Raw genomic sequence first — 21,481 nt, forward strand, 5'->3', positions numbered from 1 at the left:
TGAATTTTGGAGCTTCGATTTCTTCACTCTGTACAATGAAGAAAAAAAGTGCCGACAAATTCTTTCTGGGTTTCTTTAACTTCTCCTTTGTTGCTAAAATATTAAATGTTCCTCCTACCTATCCTTTGAATGTATTCGACCCTATATATCAGTGATTGTCAACCTTTTTTGAGCCGCAGCACATTTTTTACATTTACAAAATCCTGGGGCACACCACCAACCAAACTGACACTCCAACACAGTACATATTATACATATAGTTAATAATATAGTTTCTAAGTGCATTTATACTCACTTAGTGTGAAACTGGGCCTGTTTCAATGAACACAAAAGGGATATCCTGGCAGGAATGGTAGTTTGGGGACCCATGTTTAATTTCCCCACGGCACACCTGACCATGCCTCACACCTGACCATGTTGAAAAACACTGCTATATAGATTTGTGCATTAGCAAAAACAAATCAGGTATGGGAAGGGCAGAGTGAAGCGGAACAATGTCCAATTCTTGTTCCTCTTCCCTCCTCCCCCTCCTACTTCCCAGTGTAAAATTGGGCCAATGAAATGTTAAGCTGTGGATTGCATTATGAAGTTATGTCTTGATCTCTTCCAATGATCTTTTCTATATTAAAGTCAATAGCTTCTTTTGTTTTTGATCTTTTCAGAGGAAGCTCATCAATGCGGGAAGGGTCTTCTTATCCACTGCCAGGCTGGGGTGTCTCGTTCCGCCACCATTGTCATTGCGTACCTTATGAAGCACACAAGGATGACTATGACAGATGCCTACAAGTTTGTCAAAGGCAAGCGACCAATCATTTCTCCCAATCTTAATTTCATGGGGCAGTTATTGGAATTTGAAGAAGATCTGAACAATGGAGTCACACCACGAATTCTTACGCCAAAGCTGATTGGGGTTGAGACTGTTGTGTGACAGCAAAGAACCACAGGACAGGGTTCCTCCCCCCCCAAACTTTACGCAAACTGGGGAGGATGGACATTTTTTTTCTTTTCAGCTTCTTTTACTAGAGAAAGATTATTTTTTAAAACAACTTCTATTTTGAAAGACGTCACAGATTTTGCGCAGAATGCCATTGCAAATCAATTCTCAAAGGAATGAAAGAAGGAGAAAGGCTTAAAAAGAAAGCAGCTTTTAAAAGTGGATGTTTAAGAGGGAAAAAAACCCCTCCCTGGATATTATTTAGGGTTTTTGTTTTTTGAGGGGGTGGGTGGTTCAGCTACTTGTAGAGATTATGACTAAATAGTCTGTGCAGGTTCATAGACTGAGGAAAGCTATATTATTTTTTAAAAAAAGAATAATGACACAACCAGCCAAAATAATAGCAAAAAGATTAGATCCACAGGCCTTGAGTTTGCAAAGACTTTACTAAAGAAAACCTAATGAAAATGCTTGCTGGTGCAAAGATGATCAGAGCAGCTTAAATTATTTGCAAATCACATCTCAGCCTTCTGGCTAGAGAACACCTTTTTATTTCCTCCTATGTTTCATCTTCTGGTACTATTTTTCTATTTGGGTCGTGGGTAGGAGGGGTAGGACATTAAACACCAAGGGACTTGACCATTTTATGCCATATGCCTTTATTGGCTTCTTGTGCAATAATAGTTTTGGGGGATGGAAAGCATTTTTATTTTGAGTGTTCAAACCAATTATTGCAGGCTACCCAGTAATAATACTATTTTTTTAAAGAAATAGTGCAAAGATTACTGGCTTGATATAGAAGCAGGAATACAACAAAAGCAATTATTCCCCTCTTCCCCCTTTCTGGTTCTAGTAATGGTGCCATAAACCTTGTTACATATGTATATCAGAATGTACACAGATTAAGAATAAGCAAAGTTTATTTAAAATATTTTTTCGCACAAAATATTGGCGTGTTTCTGTTTATGTAAAGAAAAATATTGATTATAAAATGAAGTGTTTTAGAATTGTGAGTGTGTGTGTGTGTCCTTTTTATTATTTCCTTCATAAAATCACTCCTCTAGTTTAGCTTTCAACTTGTAACAGGAACAGAAGAGCATTGGAAAGTGGACTGCATGAATTTTGCCCACATAATTTATCCATGATGTATCAGGTGGCTCCTAGCTCACTTATACCAGCTTTGTTCAAATACATCAATCTTGCCCTAGTTTAAACGTGGTATATTGAACTAAAATAGCAGCCTCCGTGCTGCTTTCTCTTTTCAATACTTCCTCAATTCTCTATTTCTGGATTGATCTGAGATATCCTCAGATGTATTCACAAAAAGAAGAAATGAAGCCAGGCTTGGCGTGATCAAGATGACATCTGACAACTGGTCAGCATGCCTGCAGCATCAACACAGAGAAGTGGTGTTGGACCAGCTTGCCATTGACACAATAATTCACAATAATGCATGTGTGGCCCAGTACATATAGAACAAATTCCAAAAGCCAATGGCATCTATAGGACCTTCAGATGCTGTCTTTTAAAAAAAAATTAAGGGTGCTCATCAGTCTGAAGATGGGATCAGGTGACTGAAGTGCAGTTTGTTCTCTTATTTCTGTTTTTTTTTTTTCATTTTTCCATTGAAAAGGTACTGATATTTTGCAAGTTTTCAACTTAAGTATTTCTCAGGGTCTTAATTTTTCTGAAGTAAAAATGCAAAATGGAGAAATGAAAAATAATTATGGAGAAAAGTATTGTCATTTCAGAGAATACGTAGGTATAGATACACTTGTTTCTAAGGTTCTTTTTCTTGGCAGTTTTTAATTCACATGAGTGAATAACTCTCACACTAATAGAAGTGGTGCACAGATTCGGGGGGGGGGGGGGGTACACAATAGCGGAGAGAATCAAAAACCAGATTAAAAATTGGAAATTTGCAGAAACTTCATGTAATTTTTCTTAATTTGGCATCCAGTTAAGTAGTTGAAATAGCAGCATATGAAGTTGTAGTGCAGACAAATCCTTAAGTAATTGAATTTCATTTTGCACCATAAGATCTATTTAAAAATCAAAAAGAGCCAAGATTTAGTTGTACTTATGGGATTACAGAATGGGGAACTGTAAAGGTGGAAATACAATGGAAGTATGTCTCATGGAATTATGATTCATTCTCAGGAAATCATCTAAATCAGTGGTTCTCAACCTGGGCGTCGGGACCCCCTTGGGGGTCGAATGGCCATTTCACAGGGGTTGCCTAAGACCATGGGAAAAGACAAACTAAGGCTATTCTGGTGCCTTGGAACATATTTTTACAATCTGACCAATCAGGTGTTTACGGGGGGTGGGGGGGTGTCCCTCTGACCTTCCTGCCAATCAGCTTAAATCTCTGTTGGGAGAATTGGGGCTAGACTTATGGTTTGGGATCATGGCATTAGAAAGGTTGAGAACCACTGATCTAAATCTTTGCCTATTGTTTTATTATCTACCAATTAAAAACCTATATTCAGAATAATAACATTTGAATTTTCTTGGGGGAAATTTTTGGCTTATAGTCCTTTTCACTTCGGAATAATATGTTTATTTTATTTTTTATTTTTGTCTTGGTCATGTCAATTGTGAAATCAAACATTATAAATTCTGATTTACCACTGAATTTATTAGCAGTGCTATTGTTTCTTAAATAGTCATCATGAGGGCTCCCATTTTACAGCATAATCCTGCTACTGTTTGATGGGAATTTTTGCAGAATAAAAGTAGAATAAAGCATTGTGAAAGTGCCAGTCAAATGAGTTTTTTCGTGCCTCTTTCATTCATTTCAACTGAATGCATAGAAAACCTAATGGTAAGTTGTGACTTTCGATAACATTAGTTTGGAAGAAATAAGAAATATCTGCTTTTTGTAAAATTGTTTCATAGATGCATAATTGCAATGAGGGCTTTTTTAATTTAGATTTTTTAAATAGACTTTTGTCAAACAGAGTTATTAAACACACACACACACACACAAACAAACAAACATATACTCAATATTTGATGCATTTTATTAAAATACTTTTCTACAAGAATTGATTATATAGGTCTCATCAATCTTTACTGGTAGAACTTAAAGGTCTTTCATCAATTTCATTGCCTGTCTTTTGCCATGTTTGCATTCACTCTTCTTAAGCCTCATTGGTAAGAGTTAAACAATAACACCTGCATTTGCATCATTGTTTTTTGCAAAACCATTGGCATTCCCTAACTTGATTGCTCTTTTCTTGAAGCATCTGATTGAGGACCATGAATTGGAAAAAAAGCTACTGGACAATATTGGTTATTTTGATAAAGCTCTTCCTTGCCAAAAACATGGAAGCATGAAGAACAAGGACTTCCAATCATAATAAAACATGTACAAAGGGTACATCCTTTTCCTTGGCATCCCCCCCCCATTTTTTTGGGGGGGGGAGGTTCTTGGTGCAGCACTTCCTAGGTTTATTTATTTAATTTGACTTCTATGCCGCCCAATCCCAAAGGACTCAGGGCAGCTCACAACAGTATAAAATTATAATAACAATAATAAAAAGAAGTCAAGGGGGGGAAAACCCAAAAAAATTCTAAAATCCAAATTAAAATTAAAAAAAAAACAGTTTAAACAACACACATACTACTCATTTATACCAATTCATAGATCTTCTTGTTCCCTGTAGCAATCAAAATAACAGCTGCAACCTGAGCTTAGTGCAAGCTGCCTCTAGCCCCAATTCCTGCTGGGTCTGTTTCCTAAATCTACTCTCTCTGAAAATGCCTGTGTGCCAGTTAATACAACACCCATTTGCCTTCCAAAAGAAGACCCACCACTTGAGTGCTTGTCCCTGATTTTATCATCCTATATTTTTACAACATCCCTTCATTTCACATGAAGCCTTACAAGTAGATGGGTTCTGATAAGCTGTTGTTGAGCTTCTTGCCATCAAAATAGCCCCAGAATAGTGAGTGTTGTTTCTAATTGCAACGAATGAGCCGACCAGCTCATTAATCCTTTCCTATCAGCAGGACATAACTTGTCCACCCTAGAATAGCCCTGATCTCAGCAATCCTGCATTCAGTCCTTAGGCTTATGTGTTCATCGTATTTGGAAAAGGTAAGTTTCCATTGCAGACTTTATATGAGAGAGACTGTGCTGAATATGCCCTACTGAGATTTCTTAACATTTTGGCATTGAAGTTTACGGATATTAAAGGTATTAAAGAAGTTGTTAGAACACATATTGGGCAATTATACTATTTGAACTTATGACAATCTCCTGATATTTATATGCTGAATGGAAAGAAAAAGTCAGAATTTCTGAGTAGCTTCTATTTAAATATATGGGGATATAATTTTATTTATTTATTTATTTATTGTTAGAGTTGAAAGGGACCATGCAGGTCATCAAGTCCAACCCCCTGCCTGAGCAGGAATCCTAAAGCATCCCAGCCAAATGGCAGTCCAATCTCCTCTTGAAAGTGTCCAGAGTTGGGGAGTTCACAACCTCCACAGGCAGGTTGATCGCTCTGACCGTCAGGAAGTTCTTCCTTACTTCTAGGTTTCAGTCTTTGATGGTGGGGAGTCCAAGCTCATAGATACGATAGATATCCATCTGGGGCATTATGTCTATCGCCTTGGGAAGGGGGGGGGAGGATCAGGACTTCAGACTTGCAGAGATGACTGCTATGGGTTTTTTCCTGCTCCCCTATTGCAGGAGAGGCGGAGTAACGACACGGACACAAGAGCTGGATTTAACTGGGTCATTTTTATTAAATTAAATTAGCATAATTTATTCAAATAAATTAGCATAAATTAGCATAAAATTTGCATAACAACTATGACCCAAACAATGGACCTGCAGGGTCAAACAATTGCTTCCGGGGCGGAAAAGTTACGTCACATAAACTTCCTGGGCAACTTATGGCCGTAGCTCGATGCTAGTCCAGGTGAGGGACCCCTCCCTCACCTGAGACCCTGCCATGCCTTGCATGAGGGGGGTCACGCCGGCTAACCCCTAACAGGGGACTTAAAGGTGCGTGACCCAAAGACAGGTTCCCCCCAACTGCTTAGGTCGCTTCCACCACAAGCTTGGAGAGAACCTGTCAATCATCCCCAAAGATGCCCAAGGGAGAACACCAGTTGCTAGACCACCACCCAGTTTTCCGCCCCTAACCTGCCTACCCAAATGACCAAAGGTAAGCCAATCAGCCTAATAAGTGCAAGCACCCCCTAACCGCACATCCATCATCCCAGTGTGGAATGGGCGAAAAAACGGCCCTGCGAACAGGCAGAACCGCAAAAAATTCCCATTCGGCCCCCCTAGGGGCGACCCACCTTAGCACACTGTAAAATAGGGAGGGCGGGCGGGTGTCTGCTCGGGGCGATGGTCCGGGCGAAAAGGCAGAGCCTCGGGCCTGCCCGCCCTTAAATAGGGCGAGCAAACCCCGCCCGGACCAATCAGCAGCCGGGCCTAGGCAGGCCCAACTCTCGGGCGAAGTCTTGCGTCGCGAGACTTTGCCCGAGAACAAAGATGGCGGCCGCCATGGGGTCCGGTGTCTTCCCGGCCCCTCCCGCAAACGCCGCCGGCGGGTAAGTCCGCCGGCGCTATTCCTGCAGATTCGGAGGCGATCGGCAGAATCTGCAGGAATAAAGGAGCAGAAAAAAACAGCAGTCACCTCTGCAAAATTGAAGTTCTGATCTTTTTTTAAAACATGCATTTATATGTGATGGATGTAAAAAAAAAGTGGGGGGCTTCCGTTGCACAGCCAGGCCCACCATCTTGACTATTTTGACCCCCTGAAGAAATTCCTGCCTCCTTTTGCATGATTGTATTTGCATATTACACTAAATCATAACCAAATAACCTTCACTATGGCTTAGGAAATGTTTGGCTGTACAATTGCTATGTATTTATATTGTTTCGTTTTTCTCTGCACTCTAGCTTCACTTCTGCTTTTATTCTTTTTTATAAAATTGAAAGCATTTTTTAATTTGAAATCCTGTTATCAAATAAGTTGAATTAGGGTCAGACTCTCTCTCTATTAGATGCTATCTATCACAACAAGGGAATGGCAGGTGATTTTCTCAACAAACGCTTAAAATTACTTTCCACTGAAGAACCCTTCCGGTCTTTCAGAATACAGTGATCCCCCGCTCGTTGTGAGGGTTCCGTTCCAGGACCCCCCGCAACGAGCGGGTTTTCGCGAAGTAGCGCTGCAGAAGTAAAAACACCATCTGCGCATGTGCAGATGGTGTTTTTAACTTCCGCAGCGCTAGCGAGGAGCCGAAGATTGGGGGCGCGGGTGTTTTACAACGTCGCCGCCGACATGGGGGGCTCGCTAGCACCCCCCGAACCCCCAACCCGGGTTTGGGGGGGTGCTAGCAAGCCCCCCATGTCGGCGGCGACGTTTTAAAACACCGGCGCGGCTTTCCAATGAGTCCCAAAGACAAACACGGAAGTTTGACGTTTGTCTTCAGGACTCATTGGAAAGCTCCGATCGTTTTAAAGCAGGCGCGCTGTTCTCCGCTGACTTCTAAAGCGGGGAAGTTCGCTAGGAGTCAGCGGAGAACGGCGCGCCTGCTTCAAAACGATCGGAGCCGGCCGGGCGAAGGGCGAGCAGGTGGGCGAGCGGGTGGCCGGGCGAAGGGCGGGCGAGCGGGTGCTGGGGGGGGGGCTTCACCCTCCCGCCAGCAAGAGGGGGAAGACCCAGGGAAGCCGCCCAGCAGCTGATCTGCCCGGCGCCATCTACGCATGCGTGCCCATAGAAAAAAGGGCACGCATGCGTAGATGGTATTTTGACTTCCGGGTTCAAAATTCGCAAATTACCCTGTTCGCAATGGTTGGGGACGCAATAACCGGGGGATCACTGTACTGGAATGTTGCAGCAGAAAAACAGAATGGAGTGAAAATAACTCCATTCCACCTTTTACTTTTAACTTTGGCTGTTAATCTTATTGTTTTGTGGACAATGCTGGAGGTAATCCAATAAACCCAAACATCAAATTTTAAAACAGATAATCAGATTTCATGTTCAACAATTTTACTTTTTAAACTTTATGCTTATTGGTTTTTAAAAAATATTCTACTTTTAAGTAGACTATTAGTTCTAATTTACCCTTTAGTAGGTTTTTTTTCCAAACCAAATTCAAAGAAGTTAACAAAAACATATTAATATATTTCCAAGAATCCTGACTGAAGTCTGTCCTTCTCCTTGTGCTCACTCCAGCTTTGCCCAGTCTTCTCCAACCTTGTGCTATCCACATACATAGATCAGTGGTGAAATCCAAATGTTTTAACTACCGGTTCTGTGGGCGTGGCTTGGTGGCCATGGCAGGGGAAGGATACTGCAAAATCTCCATTCCCTCTCCACTCCTGGGGAAAGGATATTGCAATATCTACATTCCCACCCCATTCTGGGGCCAGCCAGAGGTGGCATTTGCTGCTCAAAATTTCCGCTACTGGTTCTCCAGAATCTGTTAGAACCTGGTGAATTTCATCCCTGCATTGGATTATGACTCTCCTAATTCCCAGTCAATGTGGGGTTATTATAATTCTGTCCTGGGGGGGAGATAGGTTAGGAGAGATTGCGCTATCTGGAAAAGTTAGGAACTAAACATAGCACAGCCTACAGTTTTGAGCACTAAAATGCCCTGGATGTATACAATATATGCTAAAGATTTCATGGCAATCAGATCCAGAATCTTGCCTCTATTCTGGCTTTTTGACAACATTGCTGCTGTTCTTTTGAAGTTGAAAGTAGGGTGATCAAAGCAGGGAAAGCTACTGATTCCAGCTGAGATGTAGGTCAGCTCAACCTGAGTGCATTTCCAGTGCATTCGGTGTTTCGGTGGCACCTTTATTTTAACTGTGTCATCAGCAGGACAGCGTGTCCTCCTATGGAGCAGTGAAAGTACAGATTGTTTTTGCCTGCTAGGATGATAAAATACCATATTGTTTATTCTTGAATGCATAAATTCCAGGGGATGTAGAGAAGATTTGAAAGAAGTGATCAGTCCTGTGGAATATCCCATATGACAATCAAAAATTATTATTTGTTTGTTTGTTTGTTTGTCCAATACACAATAATACACAATGAGGGTTATAGAGGATATAATCAGGTAGAATGTATTAAAGGGGAATAGAGGAGAAAATAAAGCAGTGAAATATAACTATGAGAGAATAGCAGAAAAAGATATAGGTATAGAAGAGAAGATATATTATTATTATTATTATTATTATTATTATTATTATTATTATTATTATTTAGATTTGTATGTCGCCTCTCTCCGTAGACTCTGTATGAGATATAGGAGGGACAATTGTTGAAATTAAAATACTTTTTGACCTGACCTGGAATTAAGAATGTCTTATATGTTATCATTTGTTTAAACGACCCAGTAATGTCTATGTCAAGCAGAATTTTTTTTCTCATGTGCTGGGAATCTCCAAGACTGAACCTGAGAACTTCATCTTACAATCAGGGTCTATAAAATCATGTCCCAATAAAAATTAATCTCAGTGTTGCATTGATTCCAGTGGAGAACTATAGCCAGGATAGATACATTAAAACACCCTTGTAGCTACAGCCCACCATGGATCTTGCAATAATCAAGGACAACCACATTAGAGACAGCACAGATTCTGAAGCCTGTGACATCAAATATTTAAGAAGCCTTCCTTTTTGGAGAATAAATAAATAATAGACTGCACAGTTGAATTATGAAAAGAATCACTTACTGCTAACATTCCAAGTATTTGGAGATGGCCATGAAAACATAAGAACGTGATGTTTGGAACATACTATAGAATAGAACAGGGGTTACCAATCTTGGCCGCTTTAAGCCTGGCAGACTTCAACTCCCAGAATTGAACTCTTTGCTGGATGAGGAATTCTGGGAGTTTAATTCTGCCAGGCTTAAAGTGGCCAAGAACATAGAATAGAATAGAATGGAATAGAACATTGAATCTGAAGTTTGCTGGTTTTTAGAGAGCCAGAATATCAAGAGCACCAGGAGCATGTTGATTAGTTTATTTAGCCTCAGAGTCCAAAGCAATCGGACACAGAAGACTAAATTCACAGACCAAATTTCAACAGTTTAAGAAAGAGCAAAGTCTTCTACCCCCGATAATTGCTAATTTATTTATTTTTGGTGTGGGGGGGAGGGTAGAAATATTTAAGGAGAGTTCTGTCAGGATTAGCAATCCTGGGTGATATTTCATTGTATTACCATATAAGGTAAACAGTAGAATGTAAGCATGTTAATGCTGAGTCATAGGGCATGAACTGCAACCTGATTGGGCCAGAGCATTATAAGATTCAAATCAACTTCACCATTCTTTCTGTCTGCTGTTGTTAGCTGTTGATGGTGGTAGTTGTTAGTTGGCTGGCGGGAACAGTTTGAGCATGAGTTAAATATTGAGTCTATGGAGAGGGACAGCATACAAATCTAATAAATAAAAATAAATAAGTAAAATAAATAGAGTAGTAGCCGTGATACAAAGAAACCTGGATTGGTTTAGTATCTGTTAGAAACCTGGATTGGTTTAGTATCTACTTGTAAGTAAGCTATGCCCGATTGCTTTGGACTCTGAGGCTAAATAAACTAATACAGTTCCTGTATATAGAAGACTGAAGCAGAAGATATTTTGCACTGAAGAGTAAAACCATTGTTTTCTACAAACGTGTCTTCATCCTTTATCTGGTTCATTAATTTCCACATTATATTCTGGTATGCCTTATCTAATCCTCCTGTGCAGCTCTGCATATATCTGGACACGTTCACCCTCTCACTAGAGTAAGACTGTTCTTTTGTTGAGCAGCTTTTACCATTAGATTTACAACTGAAATCTACTTTCTTTTAATTTAAATTCTTTCTTGTCCTGTCTTCAAGAACATCTTTGAACACTTCTGCCCTGTCTGCTATATGACGGGCCTTGAAAACAGTGATGATTTATTTATTTATTTATTTATTTATTAGATTTGTATGCCGCCCCTCTCTGTAGACTCGGGGTGGCTCACAGCATACAATAAGACAATTCATAACAAATCTAATAAATTTAAAAAACATTTTAAAAACCCATTATTAAACCAGACATACACACAGACACACCATACATAAATTATATAGTCCCAGGGGGAGGGAGGGGGAATGCCTCAATTCCCCCATGCCTGACGGCAGAGGTGAGTTTTAAGGAGTTTACGGAAGGCAAGGAGGGTGAGGGCAGTTCTAATCTCAGGGGGGAGCTGGTTCCAGAGGGTCGGGGCCACCACAGAGAAGGCTCTTCCCCTGGGACCCGCCTGATGACATTGTTTAGTCAACAGGACCCAGAGAAAGCCAACTCTGTGGGACCTAATCGGTCGCTGGGATTCGTGCGGCAGAAGGCGGTCTCGAAGATATTCTGGTCCGATGCCATGAAGTGCTTTATAGGTCATAACCAACACTTTGAATGATCATATCATATGTGATCATATCTGTCTGCCATCACCTTTTCTCTAAACGAATGCATACCCATCTTTTCCTCCTAAAGTAATTAGTGGTACCAGACTTTTAATTTTCCTGACTGGTTTCTTTTTCTGGACACATTGAAGTTTATTAATCCTGACAAAATGCTCTCAACATTCAGCTTGAACTCATCCTTCCTAGTGCAACACCTTTTTTGTATACATTGCTTCTATTGTGAAATTATTGTGAGGATCTTTTCTTCAATGTGCAGCCAGTATATGGAAAATAAAGGCCATGAGCTGTATGAGATAATGTTTTGGTTTTTTAAAGATATTTTAACAGGACTCATTAAAGTAACACTCTTCTTCCTGGCAGAATGCATAGGTCTTTATCTGAAGTTCTTACGTCTCCATTCATCATTCATTGAGCCCTCTTGATCAAGATTATCATGCTTTGGATAAATTCATTCATTCATTTAAATTGAAAGGGACCGACCCCCTGCTCATTTTTGCCCATCTAGAGGATATCTCCTACTGACAAGTGACAACACAGTATCCAGATAATTCAAATCATGGCCTCAGAAAGCATTCAACACCATTTCACCTGCAGTATTTAACCGCAGCAATACACAAGTACATAATAGATTCAAACTAAATGTAAACCACTCTAAACTCACCTGCAGAAAATATGACTTCAGCAATAGAGTGATCAATACCTGGAATGCACTACCTGACCCCAAAAATTTTAACCTTGGATTGTCTACAATTGTCCGCTCCTCGTTTCTAAGAGGTCTGTAAAGGGCATGCATATGCGCACCATTGTGCCTACTGTCCTTATCCTACTGTCCTATTGTCCTTTTTATCATTACTTTTTACTTATATTATGTTTATACAAACTGCTATCCTATACATGTTTGATAAAGAAGGAAGGAAGAAAGGAAGGAAGGAAGGAAGGAAGGAAGGAAGGAAGGAAGGAAGGAAGGAAGGAAGAATTTGTCTCCCCTACTTTCAGTTTACTCCTAAGGATATAATGGCAGCCAAGCTCTTTCTGTTTACATTTTTCTTATATATTAGGTGCCAGGTCCTTGAGGCATTGCTTCCAATGCTTTGCTTTTCTATTGATAATTCTGCATAATTTTCTCTTTTAAATTTTCTTGTTGGGGAATCTGTTCATTGGCTGTTTCAGTGCCGGCCTGGTTCTGTTGTTATTACATCTTCTAACTTATAATTTCTATAGTTCATATTAGCTTCTTTATTTTTTTCAATTATTATCTGAATTTTTTTCTACTATTCTACTATTGTTTTCTCTCATTTCCACATCTTTTTCTGATCTCTTCCAATTCTAAATCCCTGAATATTTTATTTCTGGTAATGAATCCCCTTTGGTCTGTAAATCATTTTCAATGATATTTCAATATAGATAAATTATTTTCCAATGTTCAAACATTTGTATTATAGTTCTCTCTTCATAACAATGTGCAGTCACAGATGTCAGTTCTTTAGCTGATATTCACCTTCATACTGATCAAGTTCTTCCCAAGAATCTATGATGTCATCATGTATTGGCATAGTATATTACAGATCTAAGTGGTATAACTTATTTTAATTATTATTTTAAATTTATCAGCCAACCAACTCCAGCAGACTCTGCTTTTTCATGATTCTGGGGAAAGGATGGACAGATTTCCTGTTATTAAAAGAAAGGAAAACAGCCAGAATAATGCTTAGCGTAAGGTGACCTGCTCAGGGTTTTGTGTTTAGTTCTTAATATGATAACTGCTTTTCTTCCTGAAATCAAGAAGCTGCTATGATCAGGTGGATGCTATGTAGCTGTTTAGGTGCCTTGCTTCACTGAGTCATACTCAATGAAGCAAGGCACCTAAACAGCTACATTGTTGGAGCGTTCATCCAAACTGGAGACAGATGGAGTGGAAAGGCAAAGTGCATATAGATCTGAGAGGGAAGAAGAAGAAGCCTTGCCCTCAGGTCAAAGCAAAGGAGTGAGACAACCCAAAGCTGTATAGGATTCCCTGGTGCTTTTTTGCACCCTGCTGAAATCCTCATGGACTTCTCTGGTGAAATGGGCCAGCATGAGTTTCCTGCATTTTAAAAAAGATAATTAATAGACTGAACATTTTGACTGCCCATCTGCTGCTGACCTGTTTGTGTCAATGCTACATTCCCTGCAGCTCCTGGAAACCAAATAAGTAAATAAAGCTTTGTCTCTGGCCAGAAAGAAGCACCCACCCCACTCTCCTGGGTTTAATGGAAGTGCAACTGCTAAGTTAAATCATATGGTGCACTTGAGTCTAATGGTTTCTCTTCCTCTTTTGTTCAATTCCAAGGATTTCTTAGAAAACTGCATTTGGGGTATTGATTGTGCTTTTGTAAGTAACACTATATTAGACTAAGCAATCTCTTTCCATAAGACCATTGATATGTTACAAGCTTTCCATAAGCAGGGGTTATGTTAGAATATTTGTGACTGGGAGAGCCATGTTAACAAGGTTTGCCAATGAATAGGCATAGCAACTGAGTCAGCCAGTGGGAGCTAGCCATTTCTGAGTCCATGCAGAGAATCGAAACTGAGAAGCTTGAAGCTGGGCAAGGCTCAGTCTTTACTCTGTACTCTTCCATTCTGAACACTGCTGAAATGAAACTAACTCTTCTGTGCTGTCTGTAACTGCTTGAAGAAGAACTCTACTAATGGTATTGTAAATTCATCTATTATTATCTTTACAATGAAGTTAATGAATCCAGCTGAATCTGTGTGTGCTTCTGGATTTTCCTGCAACAAACTTTAATGGATTATTGTCCAAATACTTGTGTTCCTCATTCTGTAATTAAGGCAAAGAAGGCCCAGCTCATCAGAAAAAGACCAGTTGTGGCTGCCTGGTTTCAAGCAAATAGTTGGAAAGTGTCCTTCTCACAAGCCTTAAAACTGCTTTTAACAAAACATCCCAAAACACCACACAACACAAAGCAGTTACACAAACAAAGCCTTTCTACCGACTCATCAGCATCAACGTGGACCTGCCATTACAAAAAGGAGACTTCTGCCAGAATCTTAGTGGCTGAGTTGTGGCCTCGTGCCTTCTTCATGAAGAAGTTGGTAAGAAGTTTGTATATATGTCATGCTTTTCATTCTATCGTTGAGAGTTATACAATGAGGGAAAATGACAACACCCTATATTGCTTTGGAGAAATAAGATATTTTCAGAAATGGAAAGATATTGAAAAGTACCTTGAAAATTACATACTGAGAAATTAGCTTTTAAGAAATTGAACACATATTATACACAAACCAGTTGTTATACAGGCAGACTGCAAGTGATTTGACATAATAAAGTATGGCTATAGCTCATAATCAGAAGAAGGGTTTTTTTTGTGACCAAGAATGATAGTTGGGATCTGGGAGAAATGAAAGATCAGATTGCTCTTATTATCAGATTCCCTGGCTTCAGATAGGTATTACAGCTCTTATAGATTGCAAATATGTGGTAGTTTCTATAGATCTACACTAGAAAATTAATAAGATGATAAATGAAGGAATCATTTTTGGTTTTGAACTTAAAAGAACCTCATCTTTATTGCAAAATAGCTTTTTTCTCTCTGCCTCATTATTGTGAACAAAGTATATGTAATCTTACATACAGTCCTACAATCTTGTGTACAGCTAAAACAGCCTGGGATGCATCTCTAATAAATCATAACTTTTAGCAAAGTAGTGACAGTACGTTGTTTGAAGTAGGCAATCCTATTGTGACGTCAGATGCTCTGTTATTTTTCCTAGACTATTTTTAATCACTGCCATAAACATTCATAGTTTAACTTCTCATCTCACTAGAATGTATAAACAATTCTCACAATCCAATTGTGTAGGTTTTTAAATCACTGGGTGAAAATACATCTTTTCTATTATATACAAAATAGTTGGCAAAATTATCATCCTATATTTATCCTTTATTAGAATCAGTTTGGTTCCGCCTAGGCACTAGGCTAGCAAGCAGGAGGAAGCCATGAGTTCAAGTCCTGCCTTTGCCATGTAAGGCAACTGGAGGACCATGGGCCAGCCACTCATTCTTAGTACAACCTCATAGGGTTGTTGTGGGGAAAATAGGAAGAGGAAGATGCATGGGATATGTTTGCTGCCTTGAGTTATTTGTAAAATTAATAAAGGCAGGAGACAAACAAATAAATAAAAAAACACTCTTCATTATCAAAGCTTAAGGGCAGAGGTCTTCCAAGGAGAAATGAACCTAATAGTAATTTCATTTAATTTTTATCCTTGTATCTACATGCAGCAAAATGAAGGCATCAACCAGTATAAATATTAAAAAAAAGATTCAGAATCATGAACATTAAGATGAGTATGTAATAATATGGAGAAGTGGTATACAGTGTTCCCTCGATTTTCGCGGGTTTGAACTTCGCGAATAGCCTATACCACGGTTTTTCAAAAAAATATTAATTAAAAAAATACTTAGCGAGTTTTTTCTATACCACGATTTTTCCCGCCCGATGACGTCATACGTCATCACCAAACTAATAATTTTTGCAAACAAATAACAAAAAAATAATTATTGTTAATAAATAATTATGTTTATAAATATCAGGATCACTAATTGTCTTATTCAATGGTGAGTACCAGTAATAATGATGAATAAATGGTTCTTAAGGGAATGGGAAATGGTAATTTAGGGGTTTAAAGTATTAAGGGAAGGCTTGTGATACTGTTCATAGCCAAAAATAGCGTATTTACTTCTGCATCTCTACTTCGCGGGAAATTCGACTTTCGCGGGCGGTCTCGGAACGCATCTCCTGCGAAAATCGAGGGAACACTGTACATACAAATTTGATAGGTTTCATTTTTAGCTTAATTTCAATACTTGATCAAGGTCTGCCTCAGGCATACTTCGCTTGTTTTTTTTTTTTAATTGTAAACATTTATTTCTATTTTGAGCGTGCTGAAGCTCAATCAGCAATTTACAAAGTGAATTAAAAACACAGAAAGAAGCAGCAAGGGCAAACATAGCATGTCGAACAACCAAATAAAACTAGCCACTAGTTTAAAAAAAGCACAGGATAACATTAAAGGAATATCCAGAGCAAAATAAAACAGGATAGTTTAAAAGTATTCTGCCAGCTGTACCTATGTGAAGAAAGGTCTGCATTTTCTGCTTGGCCCATTATCAGAGCAGACACTGAACAAACATCCAGGAAAGCAAAGGAAAGACACAGAGTCTAGAGAGGAGGGAATAAACCTTAAAGGGAAATGATAGACACTGTAAACCAGTCCACATGGGAACCAGCCAGTGTAGCCTGCTTTCTTTGTAGGGGTGGGAAAGGCAAGGAACAGAGGAAAAATTAATCTGGTTTTCTGGGGCCCTAAGCATCACCCTGGCCCTATTACACATCCACTGCAATTGGAATTAGGATTTCTAAATTTGATTTAAGAACTAGCTGGGGGTAGCATTGAAAACAATTGATTGAAACATTGAAACAATTGAAACATTGATTCCCCTTGGCTGTTTCCGCTTTACGTATGGTTTGTATGAGACGTATGATTTTTTTTATATTAAGGGTTTTAAATTGTTTTAACCATTGTTTTGTTGTTGTGAGCCGCTCCGAATCTCCGTAGAGGGGCGGCATACAAATCTAATAAATAATAATAATAATAATAATAATAATAATAATAATAATAATAATAACAACAACAACAAGGAACTAGTAGAATTGCTGATTACAATTACAAGCAGCAATAAATATTTTGTGAGCGTTAAGCTTATTTCAACATCTCTGCTGCAGTCAGTGAAAGAAAGCCTCTTTTCAATGAGCTTTGGTATGGTATAAATGCATCTGAGAGCACTTATACACAGGGACTCCTTTTTCACCTCACACTCCCATATGACATAGCTTCTTCATGCAGTTAGCGGAAACCCAATGAATCATGTCACTTTGGCTTCAATAAGAAGAGTGATAAGCAGAGGATCTAGACAGAAGAACCAGATGAGAAATCTTCTTGGTAGGCGCTCAGGACTGAATGTAGCAGAACTGTTCTCAGTTTAGCTATAGCACAGTTGATCCAGAAGTTCAGTACAAGGAACATGGGAATATAAAGTGTAACCAATGATGTATGAGAAGGGCCTACACTGAAAGCATTTTTAGTAATTGCTAGACCTTTTTATACAATAGTAGAAAGAAAACTTTGCAGAATGTACTCTTCAGGTGAACTAATTTATTTTGCACAATGTTCCAAACAAAAAACCAAGACCATGGTTTTCTACCGGCTTACACAACAGATTTAGAGATCATGGGATCTGGTTTCATTTGACCTAAATGTCTATAATAACCCTTAGTCAACAAAGCAAAGATTTATCTTTATTGTTTCTTCTCAGTATCTTTAGTTGGAGACTAAAGCATCAGTGAAAGGAGCACTCATGAGGACATACACTTAGTAAAATAATATTTCTGTTTTTAGATCCCTACTAATTTGTTTGTCTTTCTTGCTGACTCCTTGAAAGCAAGCTGCAGCTGCGTAGCAAGGTCAGCCAGACATCCACTATCAGTCACACCAATCACTGCCATGCACTTCATGAATGTCTTCCATTTGCAACTTATAAGTTAGTCGGGTTATGTGGTTTTGAGTCTATTTTTAATTCAACAATCTGTCATTGGGGCTTTATGGAGGTCTTACATATCTCAAGGTTTGTAATACAATAGCTGAGAATATTATAGGATTTCCTCTATGGCTTTTTGGAAACAACAGGTGCGATGTCAGCCATCTGAGTTGATAACAAAATACAGCTATCTTCAGAAATACATTGCATAACCTACCTAACCTTGGGAGTATTTGCTTTGTCAAATGATCAACAAACACTTTTTGTTTATGCTAACAATTGCCTGCTGATGGAAAGGTAGCCATCACGGGGGCAGAGATTCCCCCCCCCCACTATTGTTGTGATTATTATTTTTCATTGTTGATAATTTAAGAATCTGAGTGAGACAAATTGTCAGGAGCTGTTGGCATCATTGATCAGCTTCTCAAAAGAGCGAGCTAATGAAATGCTGATGGCAGCTTCATTGTGAAGTACAGACTGCCTGGGTTGCATAAGGGCTGTGTTCAGGGGTGGGTTGATGCCTGGACGGAGTGGAACACAGTGGGGTTATGAAAATGGAGCACCATCCCAGAGCACCCAATTTGCACTGAAAGATGTTGAAAGAAAATGCAGGGCATCCTGCATAAGCCACGCTTACAGTGTGGTAGTAAAAATTTTGGGAGCCCTTCACTGCCTTTGTTCCAGGGACTCTGGTAGAAGCTGTAGAAGTTTTTGTGCACATTTAATTGCCCACTACTAATCTGAACCACCATTGGTGTCTTATGGATGGGAGGAATAATAGTCTACATTCTAGCTGAGTCTTTATTAAATGAAAATATTTTCTTGTGTACTTGATTGCTCCCAATCTCATATTTAACATCCATTTCCCCATGCCCTCTTTATTGTTTTCCTGCATATTTAAAAATATGTCCGTATTCTAATTTTATATGACATGTTATATGACAATATAAAATTATATAGCACTTATAGGAGGGTTTGCTAGAATCCTAATAAAATGTAAGTCACAACAGTGAAAAGAGACTATTCAATGTTATATGTCTTGTTCTGCAAGGCTTTCATATAGGTTTCATATTAGATTGCATGTTAAACACTGAGATAGAAGGGTGATTAGCTGACCATAACTTGGTGGCTTTTGCTAAAGAGGTGATCACTCTATTGGTCCAGTGGATTCCCACCTGCATTTGGGACCAGCCGTCCTCCCTACACCTTTGCAGAGTAGTACGCTGGGAAAGATCTCTCAGCTTATGAAGGAACAGACCAATCATCCTGAAATCAGTTGTTATTGCCCCTGCTAAATGGAGCACAGGGTATGCTTCACTTTCTCCTTTGAATTTACATTTAGTACAAAATTGCAAAGTTTTTGTTCAAATGTATTTATTCCATTTCTATAGCCAGCCAATTCAACCCAAAAACTCTGGGCAGCTCACCATTCTAAAATTATAAAACATTTAATAAAAATTAAAAAAAATAAAGCAATAAAAGCACCCACAAAATAAATAAGTACCAACAGCAGCCTTGATGATAAATCAACTAAATTATAAAGCCAACTAACTGGACTCTTCGCACATTCCGATCCCAGGCCTGGGTACATAGTCAAGTTTTTTAAAGTTTTGCAAAAAGTCAAGATGATTGGAGTCATTCTAATCACCAAGGGGAATGCATACCATAAGGCAGGGGCTACAGCAGAAAAAGCCCATCTAGTTCTCACAAGTTGACACTCTGGCTGATGGGGTATGCAGCCTGCCTAATCTGTTGGATCAGATTGGACAGGTAGAAACTCTTGAAAAAAGAGAGCCTTTCAGGTAACCCAGTCCTGAGTCATGCAGGGCTTTAAAAACAGAATTACACCCGGAATTACTCCAGCAACTAGAGTAGTGCAGTAGTGATGTTATGTATGTATATTACAGTACTGATATGATACTAATAAACTAAGTTTGGGAATAAGGAGCGTACATAAGTGCACTAGTGTGTCTTCCATCCCCTGTCCTATTGTCCCTCCTGTATCTCATATCTCTTCTCTTCTATCCCTATATCTATTCTTCTATGCTGTCATTGATATATTTTATTCCTATATTTTCTCCTCTATTCTCTCCTTGATATATTTCATTTCAAGTATATCCACTATAACCTTCATTGTGTATTATTATGTATGGGACTAACCAACCAACCAACCAACCAACCAACCAAGTAAATAAATAGATAGATAGATAGATAGATAGATAGATAGATAGATAGATAGATAGATAGATTGATTAATTAATTAATTCAGCTTTGCTGTTTCAGTTCTACCCCAGCTACTATCTAATAATATGTTGACTGCTTTGGGTAACAGAACATTTTCATGTCCCAGAGATTATTAAGAAGAAATGAAACAGTGTATGACTCATTTCCTCACTGCCGACCCTTTCAAATATTCAGAATCTGCTCCAAAAGGTGCTTTTGAGTGCCTTTGAAAAATCTTGTATGTGGTGTATGTGTGTGTGTGTGTGTGAGAGAGAGAGAGAGAGAGAGGGAGGGAGGGAAGGAGGGAGAGAGATTCACTTCTCTCAGTCGATGCTACTTCTGATTGCCTAAATGTTGGGCAGTGCAGGCCCTCCAATAGTTTTTTGAGGGAGGGATGTCTTTACTATTTGTCATGCAAAATGCTATAGTAGCAAACTGTTCAGAGATAATTTCCAGTCTTCTGAATGGATAATGGTTAGCATTGGGGGAGCAGGGAAATAAAATTAACAAATGAAAAATATCTAGTATGTTTTGCATTTCAGACTAAAAATGAATATTATCATGTAAAATGTTTTGGAACTGATCCTTTCATCTTTTGAAGTATATTTATTTGTTCTTTTCAAGTGCCCTGAATGTTGACAAAATATTCATATTCCCATTCTCTCTCTCTCTCTCTCTCTCTCTCTCCCCCCCTCCCTCCCACCCCCATGTAAAGGATATATGCCTGATCTGGAACAACTGAACTTTGATTTGAATTATAATAATATAAAAATATGAACTGGGAAATGGTGACAGAACCTTATACTAGTCTGCCTGTTATTTTCCTTCCCTTTTCCCAGACCTTTTGGAGGCATATGGCTGTCTGCTTCTTTCAATGTATCCGCGGCCTGCACTGGCTGCCGATCAGTTTCCGGTCACAATTCAAAGTGTTGGTAATGACCTATAAAATCCTACATGGCATCGGACCAGAATACGAGACCCAGCGGCTGATTAGGTCCCACAGAGTTGGCCTTCTCCGGGTCCCGTCCACTAAACAATGTCATCTGGCAGGACCCAGGGGAAAAGCCTTCTCTGTGGCGGCCCCGACCCTCTGGAATCAACTCCCCCTGGAGATTCAAACTGCCCGTACCCTCCTCGCCTTCTGCAAAATGCTGAAGACTCACCCTTGTCGCCAGGCGTGGGGGGATTAATGCCCCCCCCTTTCTGATTTCTGTATTATGACTAGTTGGACTGAGTGTGTATGATTGTGTAGTTGATGGTTTTTTATGATA

General features: G+C 39.2%; 1 protein-coding gene across 2 annotated transcripts in view; it reads left to right on the top strand.

Moving 5' to 3' along the window:
• The window catches only part of DUSP10 (dual specificity phosphatase 10), a 52,883-nt gene extending 50,936 nt beyond the window's left edge, over window positions 1–1,947 (top strand). For both annotated transcript variants that reach the window (XM_070734375.1, XM_070734376.1), the window contains exon 4: window positions 663–1,947. In XM_070734375.1, the coding sequence (XP_070590476.1) occupies window positions 663–928 (266 nt within the window). In that variant the 3' untranslated portion in view covers window positions 929–1,947. The remainder of the gene's footprint in view (window positions 1–662) is intronic.
• Window positions 1,948–21,481: the final 19,534 nt, after the last annotated feature.

Source organism: Erythrolamprus reginae, chromosome 1 (genome assembly GCF_031021105.1).
Source record: "Erythrolamprus reginae isolate rEryReg1 chromosome 1, rEryReg1.hap1, whole genome shotgun sequence".
In the NCBI taxonomy this organism is placed as follows: domain Eukaryota; kingdom Metazoa; phylum Chordata; class Lepidosauria; order Squamata; family Dipsadidae; genus Erythrolamprus; species Erythrolamprus reginae.